The sequence below is a fragment of the Tachyglossus aculeatus genome, chromosome 18 (assembly GCF_015852505.1).
Source record: "Tachyglossus aculeatus isolate mTacAcu1 chromosome 18, mTacAcu1.pri, whole genome shotgun sequence".
Taxonomy (NCBI): Eukaryota; Metazoa; Chordata; class Mammalia; order Monotremata; family Tachyglossidae; genus Tachyglossus; species Tachyglossus aculeatus.
Genome location: NC_052083.1, coordinates 32,115,155 through 32,135,535, shown reverse-complemented (window position 1 = coordinate 32,135,535; position 20,381 = coordinate 32,115,155). Strand labels below are relative to the sequence as shown.

The following is a 20,381-nucleotide window of genomic DNA, read 5'->3' as shown; positions in this document are numbered from 1 at the left end:
AAATGGGGATTGACTGTGAGCCCCACGTGGGACAACCTTGTAGCCTACCTGGCGCTTAGAACAGTGCTTTGCACATAGTAAGTGCTTAATAAATGCCATTATTATTATTATTATAAGTCACTTCACTTCTCTGGGCCTCAGTTCCCTCATCTGGAAAATGGGGATTAAGACTGTGAGCCCCACGTGGGACAACCCGATCACCTTGTATCCCCCCAGCGCTTAGAACAGTGCTTTGCACATAGTAAGCGCTTAATAAATGCCATTATTATTATTATTACTACATCGGGGCTTAGAATTCCTGCATTTGCTCGGAAAGATGACTGAACCTTTAGTAAGACCGAGGTCTGAGTTCTTTTTTCTGCTTTTTTAGGACTAACTGTCCCTGTAAGTACAGCTTTCTGGAAACCAGCAAGAAGCTGACACCCCGACGAGACATCCCAACCTATCCAAAGGTAAAACACAGAGCGAGGCAATGGGCTTGCATCTCCCACTGACCGCAGCAGGATTCCCTCATCGGGATCTGCCCACTCAAAGGCTAGTTACTTCCCAGGGGACCTTCGGCTGCTATGGTGGAACTAGGCCATCTCCTTTGGAGGTGCCCCAGGCTAAATAATAAAAATAATGGTACTTATTAAGCGCTTACTATGAGCACTGGGAAAGATCCACATTAAACTGGTTGGGCACAGTCCCTGCAAGGGAGTAGATGGGAAGACTGTTATAGAGGGAGCCGGGGTTCTGTGACTGCATCCCATAGGGGTAAGCCTCCATGATAACTGCCCAGATAATCACACCCTCATTTTGCCTCTGCTCCACTAGCGTGAATGAAATCCTTCCAAACCACTAAATGCACGTCCAGAAAAGTTTTCTAGGTGGGTGGTCGTGGTGCCAGACTTAGCACCTCTGAGAGGCAGAGAGACTAAGAGGTTTGGGCTGTGTGTTGGCTGGCCCCACTGAAGAACCGCTCAGAGCTTTGGAAAAGATTTCATCTCTAAAATTACAGCCCATAAATTTTTCCTTCAGAGAACAGAATCAGAAGGTGGCTCTTGTCCAGAATAAGACTGCCCAGCCCAAGATGGGACTGAAACAAATTTAGACAATCCATCCCAAACCAACTGGGGTGTGGGTTTCCAACACCAGCATCGAGATCCAGTTTTGTTCTCAATATCAGGCCAATCTGTGTTGTCGTTTTGAGGGGGGGCGGGGGGGAGTTATGGTATTTTTTAAGCACTTACTGTGTGCCAGGCACTGTTCTAAGCACTGGGGTAGATACAAGTTTGTCAGGTTGGACACAGTCCTTGTCCTGTATGGGGCTCACCATCTTAATCCCCATTTTAGAGATGAGGTAACTGAGGCATGGGGAAGTTAAGTGACTTGTCCAAGGTCACACAGCAGACAAGTGGTAGAACACAGGTCCTTCTGACTCCCAGGTTGTGCTCTATCCCCTAGGCAATGCTGCTTCTTAGCAGAAAGAGAGTAGGACTGGGAATCGTAGAACCTGGGGTATTTATTCCAAATTTGATCGTCCAACCGATAGGAGGTAGGGAGTTTGCATCTCACAGAATTATCCCCCCCAGAAATCACGGGCAGGCGAGACCCACCGTATTTAACACTGCACTCCTCTTTTGCCCTCAGTACCTGCTCTCTCAGGAGACCATAGAAGCTCTCAGGAAGCCAACGTTTGACGTCTGGCTTTGGGAACCCAATGAGGTAAGGGTGCTGTGTATGAATTCATTCAATTGTATTTGCTGGGCGCTTACTGTGTGCAGAGCACTGGACTAAGCGCTTGGGAAGTACAATTGAATGAATGAATGAATGAATGAGCCCATTGTTGGGTGTAGGGACCGTCTCTATATGTTTGCTGATTTGTACTTCCCCAGCGCTTAGTACAGTGCTCTGCACACAGTAAGCGCTCAATGAATACAATTGAATGAATGAATGAATGAATGAGCCCATTGTTGGGTAGGGACCGTCTCTATATGTTTGCCGATTTGTACTTCCCAAGCGCTTAGTACAGTGCTCTGCACACAGTAAGTGCTCAATAAATACCATTGAATGAATGAATGAATGAATGAATGATACATACACGCTTGCACTTGATATCACATGGGAGTATTGGTGCCCTCAGAAAAGCCTATTTCAATTCTATAACTAGGTATCTAATGAGCAGTGCGAAGACAGCTTTGCTGGAAAAAACTGTGTTTCCTTTGTCCTCATGAAATTTCTTTCCCTCTTTATGCTCCAAGGTTTCTATTTTCAACTTTGTATTTTTGATTTATAAACATAAGCAGTGTCAGTAGGACAGATCAGCGATCCTCTAGACTGTAAGCTTGTTATGGATAGGGAATGTGTCCGCTAATTCTGTTGCATTGTACTGTCCCGAGCGCTTAGTTCAGTGCTCTGCACATTGTAAGTGCTCAATAAATACACTGATGGATTGATACAGCAGCATTGTATCTGCCAGAGGCAGCAGAGTGTTAGGAGGAACTGTGCAAGGATGGCCTTTCTCATGATTACTTTCCTCTCATCACCTACCATGGGCTGATCATCTGGGCTTTCGGGCCTTCTTAAATCCCTAATATTTTTGTCACACACCCCTAACTGTCCCTTTAAAAACCCATTGATGGGCTTCACCTCCATGACTGTATTGTCAACTCTTCTGGAATAATAATAATAATAATAATAATGGCATTTATTAAGCGCTTACTATGTGCAAAGCACTGTTCTAAGCACTGGTATATTCTGCCTGCACGAATTTCATATGCCCACCCATTATGGGAAATATTTTCCACCTTGTTTATTATGAACTCACCATCTTCAAGTTTCTGTGCAACTGGTAGCCGTGACGTAGGACGTGGTGAACAACAATTCTAAATTTGCCCTGTCTGCACTCTTCATGATTTTGAATCAAAGAGTTGCAATTAGGGTTGAAAGAGATGAATGTAATGAAATTAAATCCAAAGAACTGTGTTAATATTTGAAACCTTTTGAGGGCAGGGATCATGTCTACCAGCTCTATTATGCTCTCCCAAATGCTTAGTACAGTGTTTTGCATGCAGTAGGTGCTCAGTACAGTTGATAATGATAATAATAATGGCATTTATTAAGCACTTACTATGTGCAAAACACTGTTCTAAGTGCTGGGGAGGTCACAAGGTGATCAGGTTGTCCCACAGGAGGATCACAGTCATAATCCCCATTTTACAGATGAGGTAACTGAGGCACAGAGAAGTTAAGTAACTTGCCCAAAGTCACACATAGTCTTTCCTTAATTAAACGCAGGAATTGACTACTCTAGAGAGTAAGGCACTTATTGCATTTCTCCCCCACTAGACTGTAAGCTCCTTGTGGGCAAGGGTCACACCTAACTATTTTATTTTTCCCCAGTGCTTAGTTAATACAGTGCTCCAAACAGAGTAAGCACTTGGTATTTCCTGTGATGTATTGACATCACATAGACCCTCTGGGCTGCCCACAGTCCCATTTCCTAGAGGGACCATGTAGTACTATGGTATCTATTGAACGCACGCTGAGTGCAATGCATTGTATCGGAACTTGGGAAGTACGACAGAAGCATAAGGGAGAGTTTCCAGAGCCTTATTCCGGAAGCGGTACCTATTAGCTTGGTGTAAGGGAAATTTTCCCCAGCGGTGAGGAAGTAATCCCTAGACCCTAACTGCTTTGGTCTAAATTTTCATATTCTGGAGAAAGAAAACCCATTGCACGTCACAAAAACTACTCATCAACTCAGTGTGCCAAGCAGTTGACAGTACTCTGGGATATGATGTGCGAAAGTTCAGTCAATCATATTTAAGCGCTTACTATGTACAGAGTACTAGGCGCCTGGGAGAGCACAATACAAAAGAATTGGCAGACATTCCCCACCCACAACGAGCTTACACAGTCTAAATGGGAAGACAGACATTAATGCAAATAAGTCATTCATTTATTCATTTATTAATATTCATTCATTATTTGCAATAACGGTAAGCAGCAAAACCATTATTTGTCTTGAAAAATAACTCATCTAAGGCCCAATGGCAGTGAAGGTCTGTTTTTTTCTAATAATTCTAAATAATTCATAATATATAATTTCTAATTTAGTTCAGCGAGACCTAAGTCTTAGGGGTCAAATGGGACTAATGCCAATTTCCAAATGGATTGATGTTTCAAGCATGGTGTTTTCCTCATTCCCTAACAGGAACACTTTTTCTCCCACTCTATCCCTCTCTCAATTCACCTATGGGTAGAGACCAAGTGTGCTCATTCTTCAACTCCCAAGGAGCGCTAAGTGCAAACCCAGCCTGGAATTAGTGGCAGTGAGTGCCAGTGTCCATCAGCAGGGCCACTGGAAAACAATGTCCATGATGAAGGGCATCAACTTCATCGGATCACAGGGACCAGCATTAATTCTGACCCCAGAGGCATCAGTTGAACAGTAGCTTGCACTTTCCCTTCTTCCCTCCCCATGGCTTTATCAGCCCAAATTGTCTAGGGGTAGAGCTCAGGGGAGAAGGCTGGGGTGCTTGTGGACAGGGATGTTACCAACTTGTACTTCCCAAGCGCTTAGTACAGTGCTCTGCACACAGTAAGCGCTCAATAAATACAACTGAATGAATGTTTACCAACTCCACTGTACTGTACTTTCCCAAGCACTTAGTACAGTTCTCTGCACCCAGTAGACACTCAATAAACACGACTTACTGAAGGTAGCGAGGAGGACCTACCCACTTGCCCAGAACGAAGAGTTGGCACCTGTTCTCCTGATCAAAGCTGTGCTATGCAGTAAAATAATTAAAAAATTAAAAAAAAATGGGTGGCAATGACAGAAGAAATTGAACGAGGTAATAGCAGGTCTGGAGACTTTCTTGCCCTGAAAACCCAATGCCCTTTAAGAATCAGCTACACTTGCTTCAACATGCAGAACAAAAAGAGCAGTCTGTGTTTGTGTGCAGCCCTTTTGAGCTTGTTAAGGAAGCAGCTTATGTAGAAACTTATGTCCTGGCCCCAAGAAGCAGCCCAAGGCCTGTGCACAGAGCAAAGCATATGTGCAGACAGACTTTGTACCATGCCTCCTAACAGCAGCATTCTGCAAGCATCCTCTTTCACCAAGTGAAATTGACACTGGTATTCTTCCAGGTGCTGCAGCACAGGCTAGGCCCTAAGTAGGCATGGTCTAGTGGAAAGAACGTGGGATGGGGAGTCAGGTGACCTGGGTTCTAGCCCTAGCTCTGCCACATAATAATAATAATAATAATCAGGTTGCCCCACGTGGGGCTCACAGTCTTAATCCCCATTTTGCAGATGAGGTAACTGCGGCACGGAGAAGTAAAGTGACTTGCCCAAAGTCACACAGCTGATAAGTGGCAGGGCTGGGATTAGAAGTCACAACCTCTGCCTCCCATGCTCCTGCCACTAAAAGCCCTACTGCTTCTCTACAGTACAGTACAGTGCCTGGCACATAGTAAATGCTTAACAAATACCACGATTATTATTCTAAGTGCTGTGGAGTTAAGGGTGGGGTGAATACCAAATGCCTACAAGTCACAGATGCAAGTTCATTGCTGAGTGGCCTTTCACATAAAAAATACTGAGCAGCTGGAGGATGCCAGCACAGAACTGAAGGCCTGGCATTAGATGTTTGTGAGATTGACCAGTCAGAAAAAAAATCTGTCTCTTTTCAAATTCCAGATGCTGAGCTGTTTAGAACATATGTACCATGATCTCGGCTTGGTCAGAGATTTCAACATCAACCCCATCACACTGAAGAGATGGTTGGTAAGCAGCAAAACCATTATTTGTCTTGAAAAATAACTCATCTAAGGCCCAATGGCAGTGAAGGTCTGTTTTTTTCTAATGAATGGAACTTCTTAAAACACAAAACAAAAAAAACCACAGGTGGTATCCAGTGCAATAAATTCATATGGCCATGTTTCAGAGATCTGATATGCACAAGAATGACAGATCTCATCTATCCCTCATCATTTCCCTGACTTCTCCTTTAGAGTATCTTCAGCAATTTGTACCCGAAGTCATATAAGTAAAATTCAGGACTGTGCACCCAAGATTGTAAACATGCAGGTTGCTTTCACAAATGCTGACTAAAGGATTTTCACCTAAATTACTTGACTGAAAAAACCAAGCTCCCAGCACGGTGTATTTTGCAGACTTGATATCAGGCATCCTGAAACATTCAACTGCTGTAACGTTCTGCCATAACGTGTGTTTTCATTACATGTACTGGCTTGAACACTGTTAGGGAGTGTTTGATAACAGGAGCCTCAGCTGCAACCCTCATAACGATAGTAAGTACTTAGGAAATACCACAATTATGTGCTAACCTCTGGGGCAGACACGATACGATCAAATCAGAAACAGTCCCTGTGTATGCCCCCGTTAGAGGAAAACAAAGATATAAAACTCCCAGTCTCCAGATTCTGAATTGGCCAAAAGTGAAAATGAGCCTGAAGAATGTTTTGAGACAGAACGAGACAGGGAACATCCCGAGTAGCTCAAGTGCAATGGAATGGAATTGCACTGGAAAAGAGGGCAGAGAAGTTGCACCAAACCTTGCAATTCCCTCAAATTACAGCCCTGCCCAATGTGTTCTCCCAACAGTGCTCTGCACACAGTAAGCGCTTAATAAATGCCATCATTATTATTTAATGAGCCCCAAGAATGAAAGAGACCGAGGGAGAGTGCTATGTTATTTAGTTTGAGGGAGGCCGCATGAGCTGGTGGACTGTGGGCCAGTTCCACCACTGGCTTGCTGAAAGGCCCAGGCCCAGCATCTTAACTAGCCTGAGGCTGCTGTTCCTTAATCTTTTCCACAGACATCCTCCCCTGGCTCCTGGAAGGGTTTGATGTGTGTTAAAAGTATGAGGATTTGTTAGATTTTAAAACGTCAGATACAGAACTGTAAAAGTAGAGAGGGAAAGGAGAGAAAGAGGCATTCAGAATGCCAGCTAGCCCTCATTCAGAAGGGCAGCAGTAGTAGTAGTAGTAATGGTATTTATTGAGATTCCACTGAGCATGATGTATGAATGGAAGCAAGAGTTCCCTGCCCGCAAGGAGCTTACAGTCTGGCAGGGGTCATCCAGATGATTTAACTCACCCTTGATCCCCCTCTTGGCAGCTCTGCATCCACGACAACTACAGAAACAACCCGTTCCACAACTTTCGACACTGCTTCTGTGTGACCCAGATGATGTACAGTATGATCTCCCTCTGCCATCTCCAGGTGGGTCGTAGTCTCCTTCCATGCCGGGCATACCCTCTGGCTACCAACCCTGCCCCTCTGGCTCACCGCCCCTCACTGAAGAGCAGGCTATCTGTGGAGTAGCCAGAGGAATGGCACCGAGACCCAGAGTGTCTTGAGGGAGAGGACTGTGTCCTCCCTTCCTGTTTTCCCAAGGAATTTCCCCAACTTTTAAGTCATAGCTTCCCCGGGTTCCACAGCGAAGGTCACTGTTGGCCCTAAGACTGGGAAAGAGTGATTTGATTCCAGTCTCTCTCTTCCACCATGGGGAGTCTGCAGGCCTGAAGGCGCTAAGGCGATACCCCCACTTGATGCTGAGTCCTGAACCTTGGTTGGAGGATGAGGGGAAAGAAAAGAGAGACAGAACCCCGTCTCCCTGGGATATTCCGAGAGTCAGAGGACTACCAAAACTAGTCCAAGCCCCCAGGATGGGTGAGTGTGACCTCCCAGACTAGTGCCAGCTTCAACCCTGGGGGAGCCAGACCAGCCTAGGAATGGCCCAGGGCTGAGCAAGCAACCAGTCTGTCCATCCCCAAGCCACAAACTGGACAAGGCAGAGCCCAGGGCTTGGAGTTTTCAGAAGCACGAAGGCAAGGGAAACTTTCAGGATCAACTTCCTCTCAACTGCCTGGGCGACAACAGCACAAATATGAAACCTGGGCCTTTTCAATTCACTACCAACGGTGCCCCCAGAAGCCTCTCAACTTCTAAGGATCTCCCAGCTAAATCAGATTTTTCTACTCCACCTTCACAACCCATCAGAGCCATAGTGAATAGGAAAGCTCACCCAGAATTTGATCTAACACATTCCCCACTAAAACACCACAACCTGCCCCAAATGCAGTGAGTGACCAAAGTGTAAGGTTATCAGCAATATTTATTAAACACAGTGTAAAACTAGAGGTCATTTCCTGTTTTTTTTTTCCTAATGCAGGAAAAGTTTTCCCAAATGGATATTCTAATCCTGATGACAGCCTCCATCTGCCATGATCTGGATCACCCGGGGTATAACAATACGTATGTCCACAGTAATTTTTATTTTTCTCTCAAATTATCAGGCAAGCAAATAGCACACAGTTCAGGTCCAAACAGCCCTTTTCCCATGCTGAAGGCAGCTCAAAAGTAAAGCTTCAGACAGGTAGCAAGTTGTGGAAAAATTTCTCAACCACCTTCTCCACACTAATGCATAGCATTTCTATACAGATTGACTTACGTACTCTAAGCACTTTCTCATCCACATTTCCATTCTTTTCCTATGTGTTATTTTATATCCCTCTCCTCTGCTAAATCACCGGCACCTTGAGAACAGAAATCCTGTCTTCTTTTAACTCCCTTTTATTCTCCCAAGTGTTTATTAACAGTGCTCTGCACACAGTATAGGCACTCAGCAAGTACTACTGGTTGACCAACTAACAAAACAGCCAACTACCTTGGCTCAAATGTTCAGTTTTTCAAGGGCCAAAATCTGGCTACCCTGAAACCTTACCCCACCACTTCCTCAGTTCCATAGAGCAGGGAGTAAATACATAGCTCAGTAAAATCCTATATGAGCTCAATATTGGTGCAGAACTACAAGTGCACATCATATTGTGCCTCAATGTATGTGAACACCATGTTTACATGCATCAGATTTCTACTTTCAGGAATTAAAAAAGTGATGGCTGGAAAATACCCCTTTAAGGGATTTGTAAAAATTAGTACTCTACCTTCCCCATTTCACCCTGGCACGCAAGAAGACACATTCATGGGCTACCTAATGGAGTGTTTGACTTGAGCGCTTAATGTAGTTTGATCCAAAAACGTTGACAATTTGGCGATTTTTGAAGTATGGAAGTATAGTGTTTTCCCTCAAAGCTCAGGAATGATTCAGAGGCTCAGACTGTGACATTATGCATATTTACAGATGGAGAGAGAGAGTGCGAGGAGGAAGGAAGGAGAGCGAGAGACACAAAGAGAGACACTCAGAGAAAGGGAATAAAAGTGAGATACTCAACGTTCACAATTTCTCATGCATGGGGAATTCCATTTTAAGAATTCTGAAAAGCAGGGTAAAGGTTGACATGATGGGTGTTTTCTTCTCCTACACCTTTTCTTTCAATTATATTTACTGAGCACTTACTGTGTGCAACGCACTGTACTAAGCACTTGGGAGAGTACAATACAACAACAAGCAGACACATTCCCTGCCCACCACAAGCTTACAACTTGTCAGTAAAGCCACAGTTCTTCCCTGCCATAACCCGTAGGTTGTTTCTCTGGCATCTAGAGGTATGCTAAAGGACAGAGCTCTGAATTCTTTCTTTCTTTTTTCTCTCTCCCTCTCCTCCCCTCTTCTCTTCCTCTCATATCTCTCCTCCAGTTACCAGATCAATGCACGCACAGAACTCGCAGTGCGTTACAATGACATTTCACCTCTGGAGAACCATCACTGTGCTGTAGCTTTCCAAATCATAGCTCAACCCGAATGCAACATTTTCTGCCACATCAAGCCAGACGAATTCAAACAGATCAGACAGGTAAGAAGGAGCGCGGCCTAGTGTGCCTGGAGTTAGGTGACCTGATTCCCCTTAGACTGTGATCCTCATGGGGCACAGGGACTCTCTGACCTTACTGTCTTGTACTTACCTCAGCACTTAGTACAGTTTGGATGGGGAGGGAAGGGCGGATATTAGCGGGGTTGTGAAGGTGAACTGACAGGATTTCAAGATGGATTGAATATGTGGGTTGAATGAGAGGAGCCGAGGACAACGCCAAGGCTACAGGCATGTGAGACAGGAAGGACGGTGGTGGTGTCTACAGTGATGGGAAAGTCAGGGGGAGGACAGGGACCGGATGGCAAGACAAGGAGTTCTGTTTTAGCTATGTGCGCGCAAGTGTTATCCCTGTGTGGCTTGCACAGAGCCTGCTAGGAGCAGAGACCCTTGGTGGTGGGAGAGAAGGCGGTGGTTACCATGGTGCTTTTGTCAGCAGTAAAGGAAGGGCTCAAAGCAAGGGGCAGCACAATCAATCGATATTTGAGCGCTTACTGTGTGCAGAGTGCTTGGGAGACCCATTGGTAGCACACCTCTGGATTTCCCCCGCATTATTAATAATACTGGCATTGAGCACCTCTGTGTGCAGTGAACTGTACTAAGCAGTTGACTTGCCACGGATGGGGCGGCTGGCCGCTGTTAAATCTCTTCCTGGGAGGATTTTCCATCTCAGGACCTGGAAAGCTCTGGTCATTTCTAGAGTGGCTCTCCATCTTTCTCGTGTCTCTCCCCACTTCAATCCATACTTCATGCTGCTGCCCGGGTTATCTTTGTCCAGAAATGATCTGGGCATATTACTCCCCTCCTCAAAAATCTCCAGTGGCTACCAATCAATCTGCGCATCAGGCAGAAACTCCTCACCCTGGGCTTCAAGGCTGTCCATCACCTCGCCCCCTCCTACCTCACCTCCCTTCTCTCCTTCTACAGCCCACCCCGCACCCTCCGCTCCTCTGCTGCTAATCTCCTCACCGTACCTCGTTCTCGCCTGTCCCGCCATCGACCCCCGGCCCACGTCATCCCCCTGGCCTGGAATGCCCTCCCTCTGCCCATCCGCCAAGCTAGCTCTCTTCCTCCCTTCAAGGCCCTACTGAGAGCTCACCTCCTCCAGGAGGCCTTCCCAGACTGAGCCCCTTCCTTCCTCTCCCCCTCGTCCCCCTCTCCATCCCCCCATCTTACCTCCTTCCCTTCCCCACAGCACCTGTATATATGTATATATGTTTGTACATATTTATTACTCTATTTATTTTACTTGTACATATCTATTCCATTTATTTTATTTTGTTAGTATGTTTGGTTTTGTTCTCTGTCTCCCCCTTTTAGACTGTGAGCCCACTGTTGGGTAGGGACTGTCTCTATATGTTGCCAACTTGTTCTTCCCAAGCGCTTAGTACAGTGCTCTGCACACAGTAAGCGCTCAATAAATACGATTGATGATGATGATGATGATGATGATCTTTCTTGAGCTGCCCCGCCTTGCTTGCTGGCAACAGTGGCCAGAACAGAGAGCTAGAAAGCTAGACTGCTCCTCCCACAGTCTTCTGCCTCTATGTCTCTAAGTTATTTATTTATTTTACTTGTACATATCTATTCTATTTATTTTATTTTGTTAGTATGTTTGGTTTTGTTCTCTGTCTCCCCCTTTTAGACTGTGAGCCCACTGTTGGGTAGGGACTGTCTCTATATGTTGCCAATTTGTACTTCCCAAGCGCTTAGTACAGTGCTCTGCACACAGTAAGCGCTCAATAAAGACGATTGATGATGAAGTCTAGGGCTGCCACTCTTCTGTTTCCTGCTCCGCTTCCTCTCACCCCAAACTGTCCTTGAGTAATGCTTTAGGTCCCTCTCTCCCCGTTACAAACCATACCAGCTCCCCAGCCCTTCCTTGTGGGTATGCTGAGGGAGGAAGGGAAAATAGTAGTATGGCATTTAAGCACCTACTGTGTGTAAAACATTATACTGAACGCTGGGAAAAATACTCGTTTGAGAATTAGGCGTAGTCTTAAAGAGGCAGTCATTGCCCTGATTTCATCAATTCATGTTCATGAATTGTCTCCATTTTTTAGGGGATGATTACCTTAATCCTGGCCACTGACATGGCAAGACATGCAGAAATCCTGGACACTTTCAAAGAAAAATTGGAAAACTTTGACTACACAAACGAGGAGCATATGACCTGTGTAAGTGGGTTTGCCCAAATTAGCACCGTTCAGGGACTAGCATAGTTAATAGGGATCAGCCGGGAAATGGTACAAGTGGAAATTTAAAAAACATGCTTATGAAGGAGTGGTAGAGAACACTAACTTGCTGCCTGCAGGTGAAAACCGAGTCATTTAAAAGTTTTTTTCTCAAGAACAGGAGGTTTTCTTGGCACTGAAAAGGGCTTTGGCAGTTGAGATCTGGGTCATTTTATGGGATCAAGTTGAGAGAAATGGATGTACATGTATACTTTAGCAGTCACATTTCAGAGTTGAGGGCAGATTGGCTATTATCCAACCCAAATATCCACATTAACGTATCTGTTATTCAGGAAAATGCCTTTAGCTTTTAAGGATCAAATTTAGAGAACACAGGGCTACCTTCGCTCCAACCCTCCAGTCAGCCGAAGCCAGGAGGATTCTCTGGGAGGAGGCTGTAAAGTCATATAGTCAGGGGGGATTGGAACCACAGACAAAACCCTCCTGGTTGTGGATGGAGGGTTTCCCACAGACTCCTCTTCTTGCCTGGTCCCCTCTTCGGCCTCAAGCTCATCCATGACTGGATGGGAAGCTCCCCCAGGTTAGAGGGAGTGTCAACCAACTCTATTGTATTATACTCTCCCAAGTGCTAAGTACAGTGCTCTGCCCACTGTAAGCGCTCAATAAATAAATGGCTGAGAGAGGAAAGTAGGTAGAGCAATTATCCAAGTTGCACCCAAAACAAGAAGGTACAAAGCAGCCCCCCTCAGTGAAACCCAAGCCTGGTTCTGTACTGCTCTGGTCCTGACTGTAGAGAAGGGGTCTTTTCATCCCCCCTCCTGCATCTTTCTACTCCACTTGTTAGGAAAACCCAGTTGGGCCCATTCTTTCTGGGTAGGCTCTAGGCTGCATCCCATCATCATCATCAATCATATTTATTGAGCACTTACTGTGTGCAGAGCACTAAGCATCATATGTGGGAAGTTGAACTCTCCAACCTCCCCCACCAGTTACAGGCACCAGTTGGGTGCTCTGCTCCTGAAAACTGGTGGTTCAATTCAAACCAAATCATCTATGCCCATAGCCTGGCAGGGACTTAAGGAGCCAAACATTTATCTAAGAATAAAAACAAGCCAACCCCCCAGGGACCAGGCAAAGGCAAACAGAGGCTGATGCAATTACCTGAGCAATTCAGGCCCAAGAAACAGATTTTACCCTTAGCAATTCAGACAGTAATGGGAGGAGGCCTCAGAGGCAGAGAGGCCATATGTCTCATTTGTTCAGGTAATTGCTGCAGGTTTATGCCAGTCCAAGGGAGGAACACTGACAAAAGAAGTGCTTTTGTGCCTAACTAAGGGCATTTACTCTGAAGGAAACTCCACCCCAGAGGGTTTTTCAAATGTGAAGAAAATGCCAGAGGGGCAGTGTGGTGGGACAGCCAGAGAGAGACATGTGGATGTGATTCACAAGACTCCAATGAGTTCGATGCCCAGCTCAGTGAGTCATTTCAGCTCATCGACTCCATTGCCCGCAACCCTCGAAGAGACGGTGCCCTCCCGCAGAGTGATGGGATGAGGGCAGCCAGGAAAACGTACAGGCTCCAGATGCCCCAGAGATGGACACCTCCCACACTCCGACCAAATTAAGACCTCTCTGGGTGTTCAGATCTTGTGGCTGTTTGAGGAAGACACTAACCGCTGTGCACCTTGAGGGTTCCTTCCAGCTTCCATTAGTTGCATTAGTTGAGATAGGAAAAGGGGGGTTGACTGGAGTCAAGTCAGTGGGCACTACGTCGTCTTCATCTTTGCAAAACATTTTCCCTCTTTCAGCTGAAGATGGTGTTGATCAAATGTTGCGATATCTCTAATGAGGTCCGGCCAACAGAAGTAGCAGAACCTTGGGTGGACTGCTTGTTAGAAGAATATTTTATGCAGGTAAGAAGGGTCGAAACACGTCCTAGTCATCAGCCCGGTTAAAAATGTGAGTGGTGAGAGAGGTGTCTGCTGAAGTTGACTCGGAAATTCTCCGTCTCCGCAAGTGAAGAGGAGCCAATTTCATGGGGTTATAAGAGTCATTCATCGCACTCATCTGCTAGAAATGAAATGGATTCTAATTGGTGACATCAGAGACACGGGCAACTCCCCAGAATGCCAATGTGGTGGGGTTGCAACCTGCGCCCGCTAATTGGCATCTTTGTGAGCAGACCTGTTGACTAAATTGGGGCAGGGTCACAAGGCAGGAACGACAGTGAGGCAAATAGAGCCTGGCTAAGTGACGGAGCTCAGCAGGGCAAGGCTGTGTCAGAGCTCAGTGGGGTAAATTCAAATAATGATGATGATGAGTGGAGGTTTGAGATGCTAATCACTTCATCTGACCCAAAGATATGGACAGAAGAAAAGGAAAAGCACTCAATTTTAATAGGGGGCTGCCAGCTAGTTTTCATCCGAAGGAAAATATCATGGGAAAAAATAAAAACCATAGCCGTTTAATCAGCCTAATCTTCTTGCTCTGTCAAAGCTGTGCCAAGATGAACACTGACTAGGCTTAGAGATCTTCAGAAAAGGATATTCCTTAACTGGCTCTTGGTACCTTTCCTGTGTACATCCATCGTTATGATCAGAAAGTTCCTCCTTCTATCCCACCTAAGGCTCTCCGGCTGCATTTGAAGCCCTTTCCTCTACTGAGGGTTGAGCAAGAGAAAAGGAGCAACTTATCACATCTCCCTTAAAATAACTATCAAAGCCTTGAAGTCATTCCTCAGCTTCATAATGACTTTCCATACTTATGAAGATCTCTGCTCTTCTCTAATTTTCAAGGTGCTCTTTTCCAAGTAATGTGTCCCTTACAAATGCCTTTCCTTGGAGGATGTTCAGGTAGTTCTCTGCCAGTCCCCCGCCCCACTCCACAGAGATCACTTAGGTTGTAAATCGAAGATGTGCCCAATGAAACCAAACCTCCAGCAACATTCGTGCCCATGCAAACTGCTCCTCCGCCCCTCTGGGTTCCCGTAAATTCATACATCGACAGTGGCCGCACCAAGAGCTCTAGAGAGCAGATACCCAGAGGACCAAAGAGAAAGCAAAAGTTTGTCATTTCTTCTTTTTGTATTTTGCCAGGGTCAAGAGATTTGTTTTAAAACCTAAATATTTTGAAAAGCAAGAAGATGAGACCTAAAAATGTGGATCAACTTTAGCTCTATTTCCAAGGATAGACTTATTGGCAGTACTGCTTTCAATAACTACATTCTCATGCACTAAACATGCGCATTAAATGACAACATATGAATGATTATCACCATTACTACTCATTATGCTCACTTATTAGGGGAGGCAGCAAGGCTAGTGGAAAGAGCAAAGGACCAGGAGTCAGGAAACTGGGGTTCTGGTCCCAACTCTACTACTTTCCTGTTGGGCAAGTCGCAGCTTCTTTCTCTGTGCCTCAGTTTTCTCACCTGTAAAATGGGGTCTCGATACTTGTTCTCCCTCCTGCTTAGACAGGGAGCCCCAGGTGGGACAAGGACTATGTTTCTACCCCAATGATTAGTACAATACTGCTCACGTAATAAGTGCTTAATGCCATAGTCGTCATATCTATCATTCTTCACCAGCAAAGGTTCTTTAATCCTGTGAGGGTTTTGTAATCATTTATTATCATTACTTTAAGGAACTATACCTGCTCATTCTTTCTTTCTTTCATACAGTTCTTTCTGAAATAGTTGAATTGATGCAACCTGCATCTCTTGTTGTTTCTGTGATAGTTCTGTTACCATTTTAATGAAACTCACTGTCTACCAAATGTGCCTCCAGAGTGACCGTGAGAAGACGGAAGGGCTTCCAGTGGCACCTTTCATGGACCGGGATAAAGTGACCAAGGCTACCGCTCAGATCGGCTTCATCAAGTTTGTCCTGATCCCGATGTTTGAAACAGTAACGAAGGTACCACTCTGCCACCTCCTGTGACCATTGGTCCTCCCACAGAGCACGCTAATGGTTTGGCCAGCACCATTTGCTCTCCCCTCTTCCCTGCCAGTCCCAGTCGGGCACCGAGTGTCACAAACAAGCAAGCAGGCAGAGGTTCAAAACATGCTGAGGCAGGAGCCTTTCATGTCCGTTGGCCACAGCAGACTGCCAGTGCTGTGCTGTAGTGCCAGGACCCAGAGGGCAGTTGCCCTGATAGTCACTGCCATCTTCACTGTCCAACTACCTTTCTGGCACTCTCTATGAAGGCCCTTAACTCACGTGTGGATCTTGTGTTCTCCTGTTTACATCATTCCCACTTTTAACATTTTGCCAGATTTGTGGGGCAGCTACTGGCCAGTGAAACTTGTCCCAGGAGCCAGTGATTCCACAGGAAAGAGATTTTTAGGGTCCAGATGGCTCCCTCCATAGCTTTCCCTGGAATACTAGCCTGACTCCAAAGCTCAGAGTTCAGAGTCCTCCAGCCTGGCTTTAGAGTTTCATGGAGTTTTCACTATTTACTTGGGGATCTGTGTTTATAAACACCATTTTATTTATTCTGGTTTCATCCTTTAAAACCTATACAGAGTAAAAAGCACACATTCTTCTAATCGCTTTTATTGTTTTAAGAGCCCTTCAGAATTGTACCACTTTCTCTATCCCATCCAGCTCTTCCCTGCTGTTGAAGAAGCAATGCTTCAGCCTCTTTGGGAATCTAGAGATCGTTATGAGGAATTAAAACAAATAGATGATGCCATGAAAGAGGTAAAACTCTCTTCCTCATACTACAACTAGGTTTAAAAAACCACCACCTATCCAGTCCTCCCAGTCATTTTTTTTTAAATGGTATTTGCTATGTGCTTAATGTGTGCCAGGCACTCAACTAAGTGCTGGGGAAGACACAAGCTAATCAGCCCATGTCCCACGTGGGGCTCACAGTCTTAATCCCCATTTTACAAATGAGAAGTTAAGTGATTTGCCCAATGTCCCACAGCAGACAAGTGGTGGAAATGGGATTAAAACCCAGGAATTCCAACTACACTGTACTTATTTTGGGCAAACCCAGCCAATACCTCTGTAAACAACAGTCTATTAAGACAGTCACCTGTAAATATGCACTACAAGACACTGTATATAATGCAGTCAAGTTGGCCCTAGGGCAGGGCTAGTCAAGGCAATTACCCCAACCCTTGAGCCTAGGTCCTAGTTGGACTGTGAGCCCCCCGTGGGACAGGGACTGGGCCAAAACAATTAACTTGTATCTAACCCAGATCTTAGAACAGTGCTTGATCCATAGTAAGCACTTAAATACCAAATACCATAATTAGATCCTTGAAAATCTTGTTGGGGAGAGATGATCTCAGAGGAGCTTTACAATGAAGAGTGTTGTGGTCTATTGGCTGTGACTACGAATGGTGGGAGCAAGACATCATGGAGGGAGAGATGAGAGAGGAATGATGATTGTGGGTTGGGATGTAGTGAGAGATAGGTGGATAAGTAAGAGGGAGAGCTGATTGAGTACTTTAAAGCCAATATTCAGGAGTTTCTGTTTGATGCAGAGAGCAATGAGCAATTGTTGGGGGTTTCTGAGGAGTGGGGAGACTTGGGCAATGTCACATTTTAGAAAAACAATCTAAGCAAAATAATGACGTATGGGTTGGAGAGGGCACAGACTGGTGGCTGGGAAATGACAAGTACCTTGACCAGGTCATTTGGATAGAGAGGAAGTAATTAATTTTGGAAATGTTGCGGGGTTGAAGGTGTAGGAGGAGTCAAAGATAATGGCAAGGTTATGGGCTTAAGAGACAGGGAGGGTGATGGTGTTGGTTGAAAGTGATGAGAAAGTCAAGTGGAATAAAGAATCTGGTGAGGGAAAATGGGAAATTCAGTTTTAGATATATTAAGCTTCAAGTGCCGGAAGGATATCCAAATAGAGATATCCTGGAGGCAGGAGGAAATGCGAGACTGCAGAGAAGGAGAAAGGTCAATGTAAGCGTGATAGATTTGGGAATCATCTGCATAGAGGTGGTAGTTGAAGCCTTGGGAGCTGTTGAGCCCGCTAAGGATGTGGGTGTAAATTGAAGAAGAGAGAGGGGCCCAGAATAGAGCCTGAGACCTTCCCACAGTTTGGGAATGGGAGGCAGAGGAAAGATTAACCAGATAGAGGCAAGGAGACAACCAGGACAGAATTGACCTCTTACCTTCAAACTGGTGTGAATGATTAGACCAGCACTGTAAACTCACCCCCCACCCCAAATAAAGGTGCAGTTGTTACAGAAATGCAAGAACCCATGGAGCCCATGATTTCAAAAATCCCATGAAACAACAGCAGGCAGATTCGGATCACTGACGCACAGTTCAGCAGATAGAGAAACGTGTAGCCTTGATATAGGGGTGATTTGTCCATGAAAAGCACAGAAACAGATGTGTTGAGCATGCAAAACACTTTCATAGTCACAGACTGCCATATTCTGGAGTCAGGTAGCCTCTTAGAACAGTTAGCAAACAATCTATTGGGGCTTTCTGAAAATTCACGAGCCAATTTGTTTTTGTTTTAGTTGCAGCAGAAGAATGAGGATGTGACATCTGGAAATACTGAGAAATCAATAGAAAGGACCACGGAGATTAAAAAAAAGTCTGAAGGTACTGGGCTACTTAGTGGATTACTGCAGATTTATATATTCAGCATTGAGGGGGTTTCAATATCCCCAACCTACTCTGCAGGTAGAAAAATCATTAAGCCTGGAAGCTTTCTATTTAAACCTGCTTTTGTGTTGTCGCATCCTAGTGAAACCTCTTTGGTATGTGGTTCATTGGACAGAGAAAAGTTGGCTTTCTTTGCCTAGACCGGAATCGGTAATTTTGAACGATCTAAGTAATCCTCTGAGTTTATTTTGCCAGCATAAACAGAATCTGTTTTCCCTCTTCCAAGCAGGCTACGCCTGAAGAAAACTGAAGGCTCTTGAACTTTTCTGTTTACTGGTGGAGCCAAACATGAGAATCTCCGGCCTAGAAGATCTGTGGCTACCTGACCATGTTTTCTAAGACCATGTTTCACTAATGCCAAAAAGAAGGAATTCATGATGATGTACAGATTTTTTTTATTTTTAAACTGTCTTCTAAATAATATATTCTTATACAGAAATGACTACAATATTTCTTAAATATAGAGTAACTGCCCTCTATTTCAAACAAGTGTTTTCAGAGTACATCCCTGGGAAAAAAAATGCTCTTTCATGGAATATATTAGTGGGATAATAGGTGTAAGTACAGTATTGGATGTGAGAGGGGGGAAATAATAGGTGTGATGATGTAAAAGATGGGTGAGGAATTGTATGCAGCTATATAAGAAGCAAGACCACATTATGTGCAGCCATGAATGTATTGGTACATAGATGCCCTTTGTCCTTGAAGATGCTGCTACAGATGATGAGATTCTCCTAGGGCTGATGGAGTCTCCTGTAGAGATGATTTTCTCTTTAATTATTAACATTGTGTTTGTTAAGTGCTTAGTGTGGTCAAGCACTGTTCTCCACACAGGGTAATCAGGTCAGATAAAGTTCCTCTCCCACATGGGGCTCACAGTCTAAGTTGGAGGGAGAACAAGTTTTGAATCCCCATTTTAGAGTTGAGGAAACTAAGGCACAGGGCAGATGACCTTCAGTCCTGAAGTCCCAAGACTGAGAAAAAACAGCATGAAGTAATTATCGGGAGTGCTAATGGTTGGGGCAGCACAACTAATACTCCTCTTGTCCTTGCCTGTTGTGTTCCTGTTGGGGCAAAAAGGGTGCCAAGCGACTAAACAGGCAAGGGGATGGCACACTGCGAAGTGCATGCCAAGATTTTTTCTGAAGTCCAGGACCCGGGAATGGCCGAAAAGGCCAGTGAATAGATGAATATGGGATACTGAGTTCCAGGACACTTGGCCTGACTCTTAAGGCGTGTGTAAGTCCAGTACACAATGTGTCTGTGGCTACGAGAACATGATGATAGATCATGGCTAGACATTCTTCAGGGATAAATACCACTGACTGATTGCCCAAAAATGAAGTCATCGCTGTATTTAACTTTAAAATCTGAGGGCAGGGAAGAGTGAGAAATTCCATCAGAACTGTTGAGACTGCTTTTCTTGGCGGAAAACCATGCCCTATGGCTCTTGTTGGCTCCTCTTGAAGCCTTATTGTATGAACAAAGAAACGAAGCAGTGTGGCTTAGTGGATAGCGCCCAGGCCCGGGAGTCAGAAGAACCTGGGTTCTAATCCTGATCCACCACTTGTCTGCTGTGTGACCCTGGGCAAGTCACTTAACTTCTCTGTGCTTCAATTACCTCACCCGTAAAATGGGGATTAATAATAATGATGGTATTTGTTAAGTGCTTACTATGAGCACAGCACCGTTCTAAGCGCTGGGGGTGGGGGTGGGGATACCAGGTGATCAGGTTGTCCCACGTGGGGCTCACAGTCCT

General features: G+C 45.1%; 1 protein-coding gene across 5 annotated transcripts in view; it reads left to right on the top strand.

The window, feature by feature from the left end:
- Positions 1–19,061, top strand: part of PDE9A (phosphodiesterase 9A) — a 68,546-nt gene extending 49,485 nt beyond the window's left edge. For 4 of the 5 annotated variants that reach the window (XM_038760412.1, XM_038760414.1, XM_038760415.1 and 1 more), the window contains 12 exons: positions 371–452; positions 1,633–1,707; positions 5,689–5,775; positions 7,133–7,237; positions 8,190–8,272; positions 9,615–9,771; positions 11,850–11,963; positions 13,790–13,894; positions 15,767–15,895; positions 16,586–16,681; positions 18,475–18,559; positions 18,849–19,057. In XM_038760412.1, the coding sequence (XP_038616340.1) occupies positions 371–452; positions 1,633–1,707; positions 5,689–5,775; positions 7,133–7,237; positions 8,190–8,272; positions 9,615–9,771; positions 11,850–11,963; positions 13,790–13,894; positions 15,767–15,895; positions 16,586–16,681; positions 18,475–18,559; positions 18,849–18,862 (1,132 nt within the window). In that variant the 3' untranslated portion in view covers positions 18,863–19,057. Of the gene's footprint in view, positions 1–370; positions 453–1,632; positions 1,708–5,688; positions 5,776–7,132; positions 7,238–8,189; positions 8,273–9,614; positions 9,772–11,849; positions 11,964–13,789; positions 13,895–15,766; positions 15,896–16,585; positions 16,682–18,474; positions 18,560–18,848 lie in introns of all 5 variants that reach the window. The other variant, XM_038760413.1, reaches the window with a different exon arrangement.
- Positions 19,062–20,381: the final 1,320 nt, after the last annotated feature.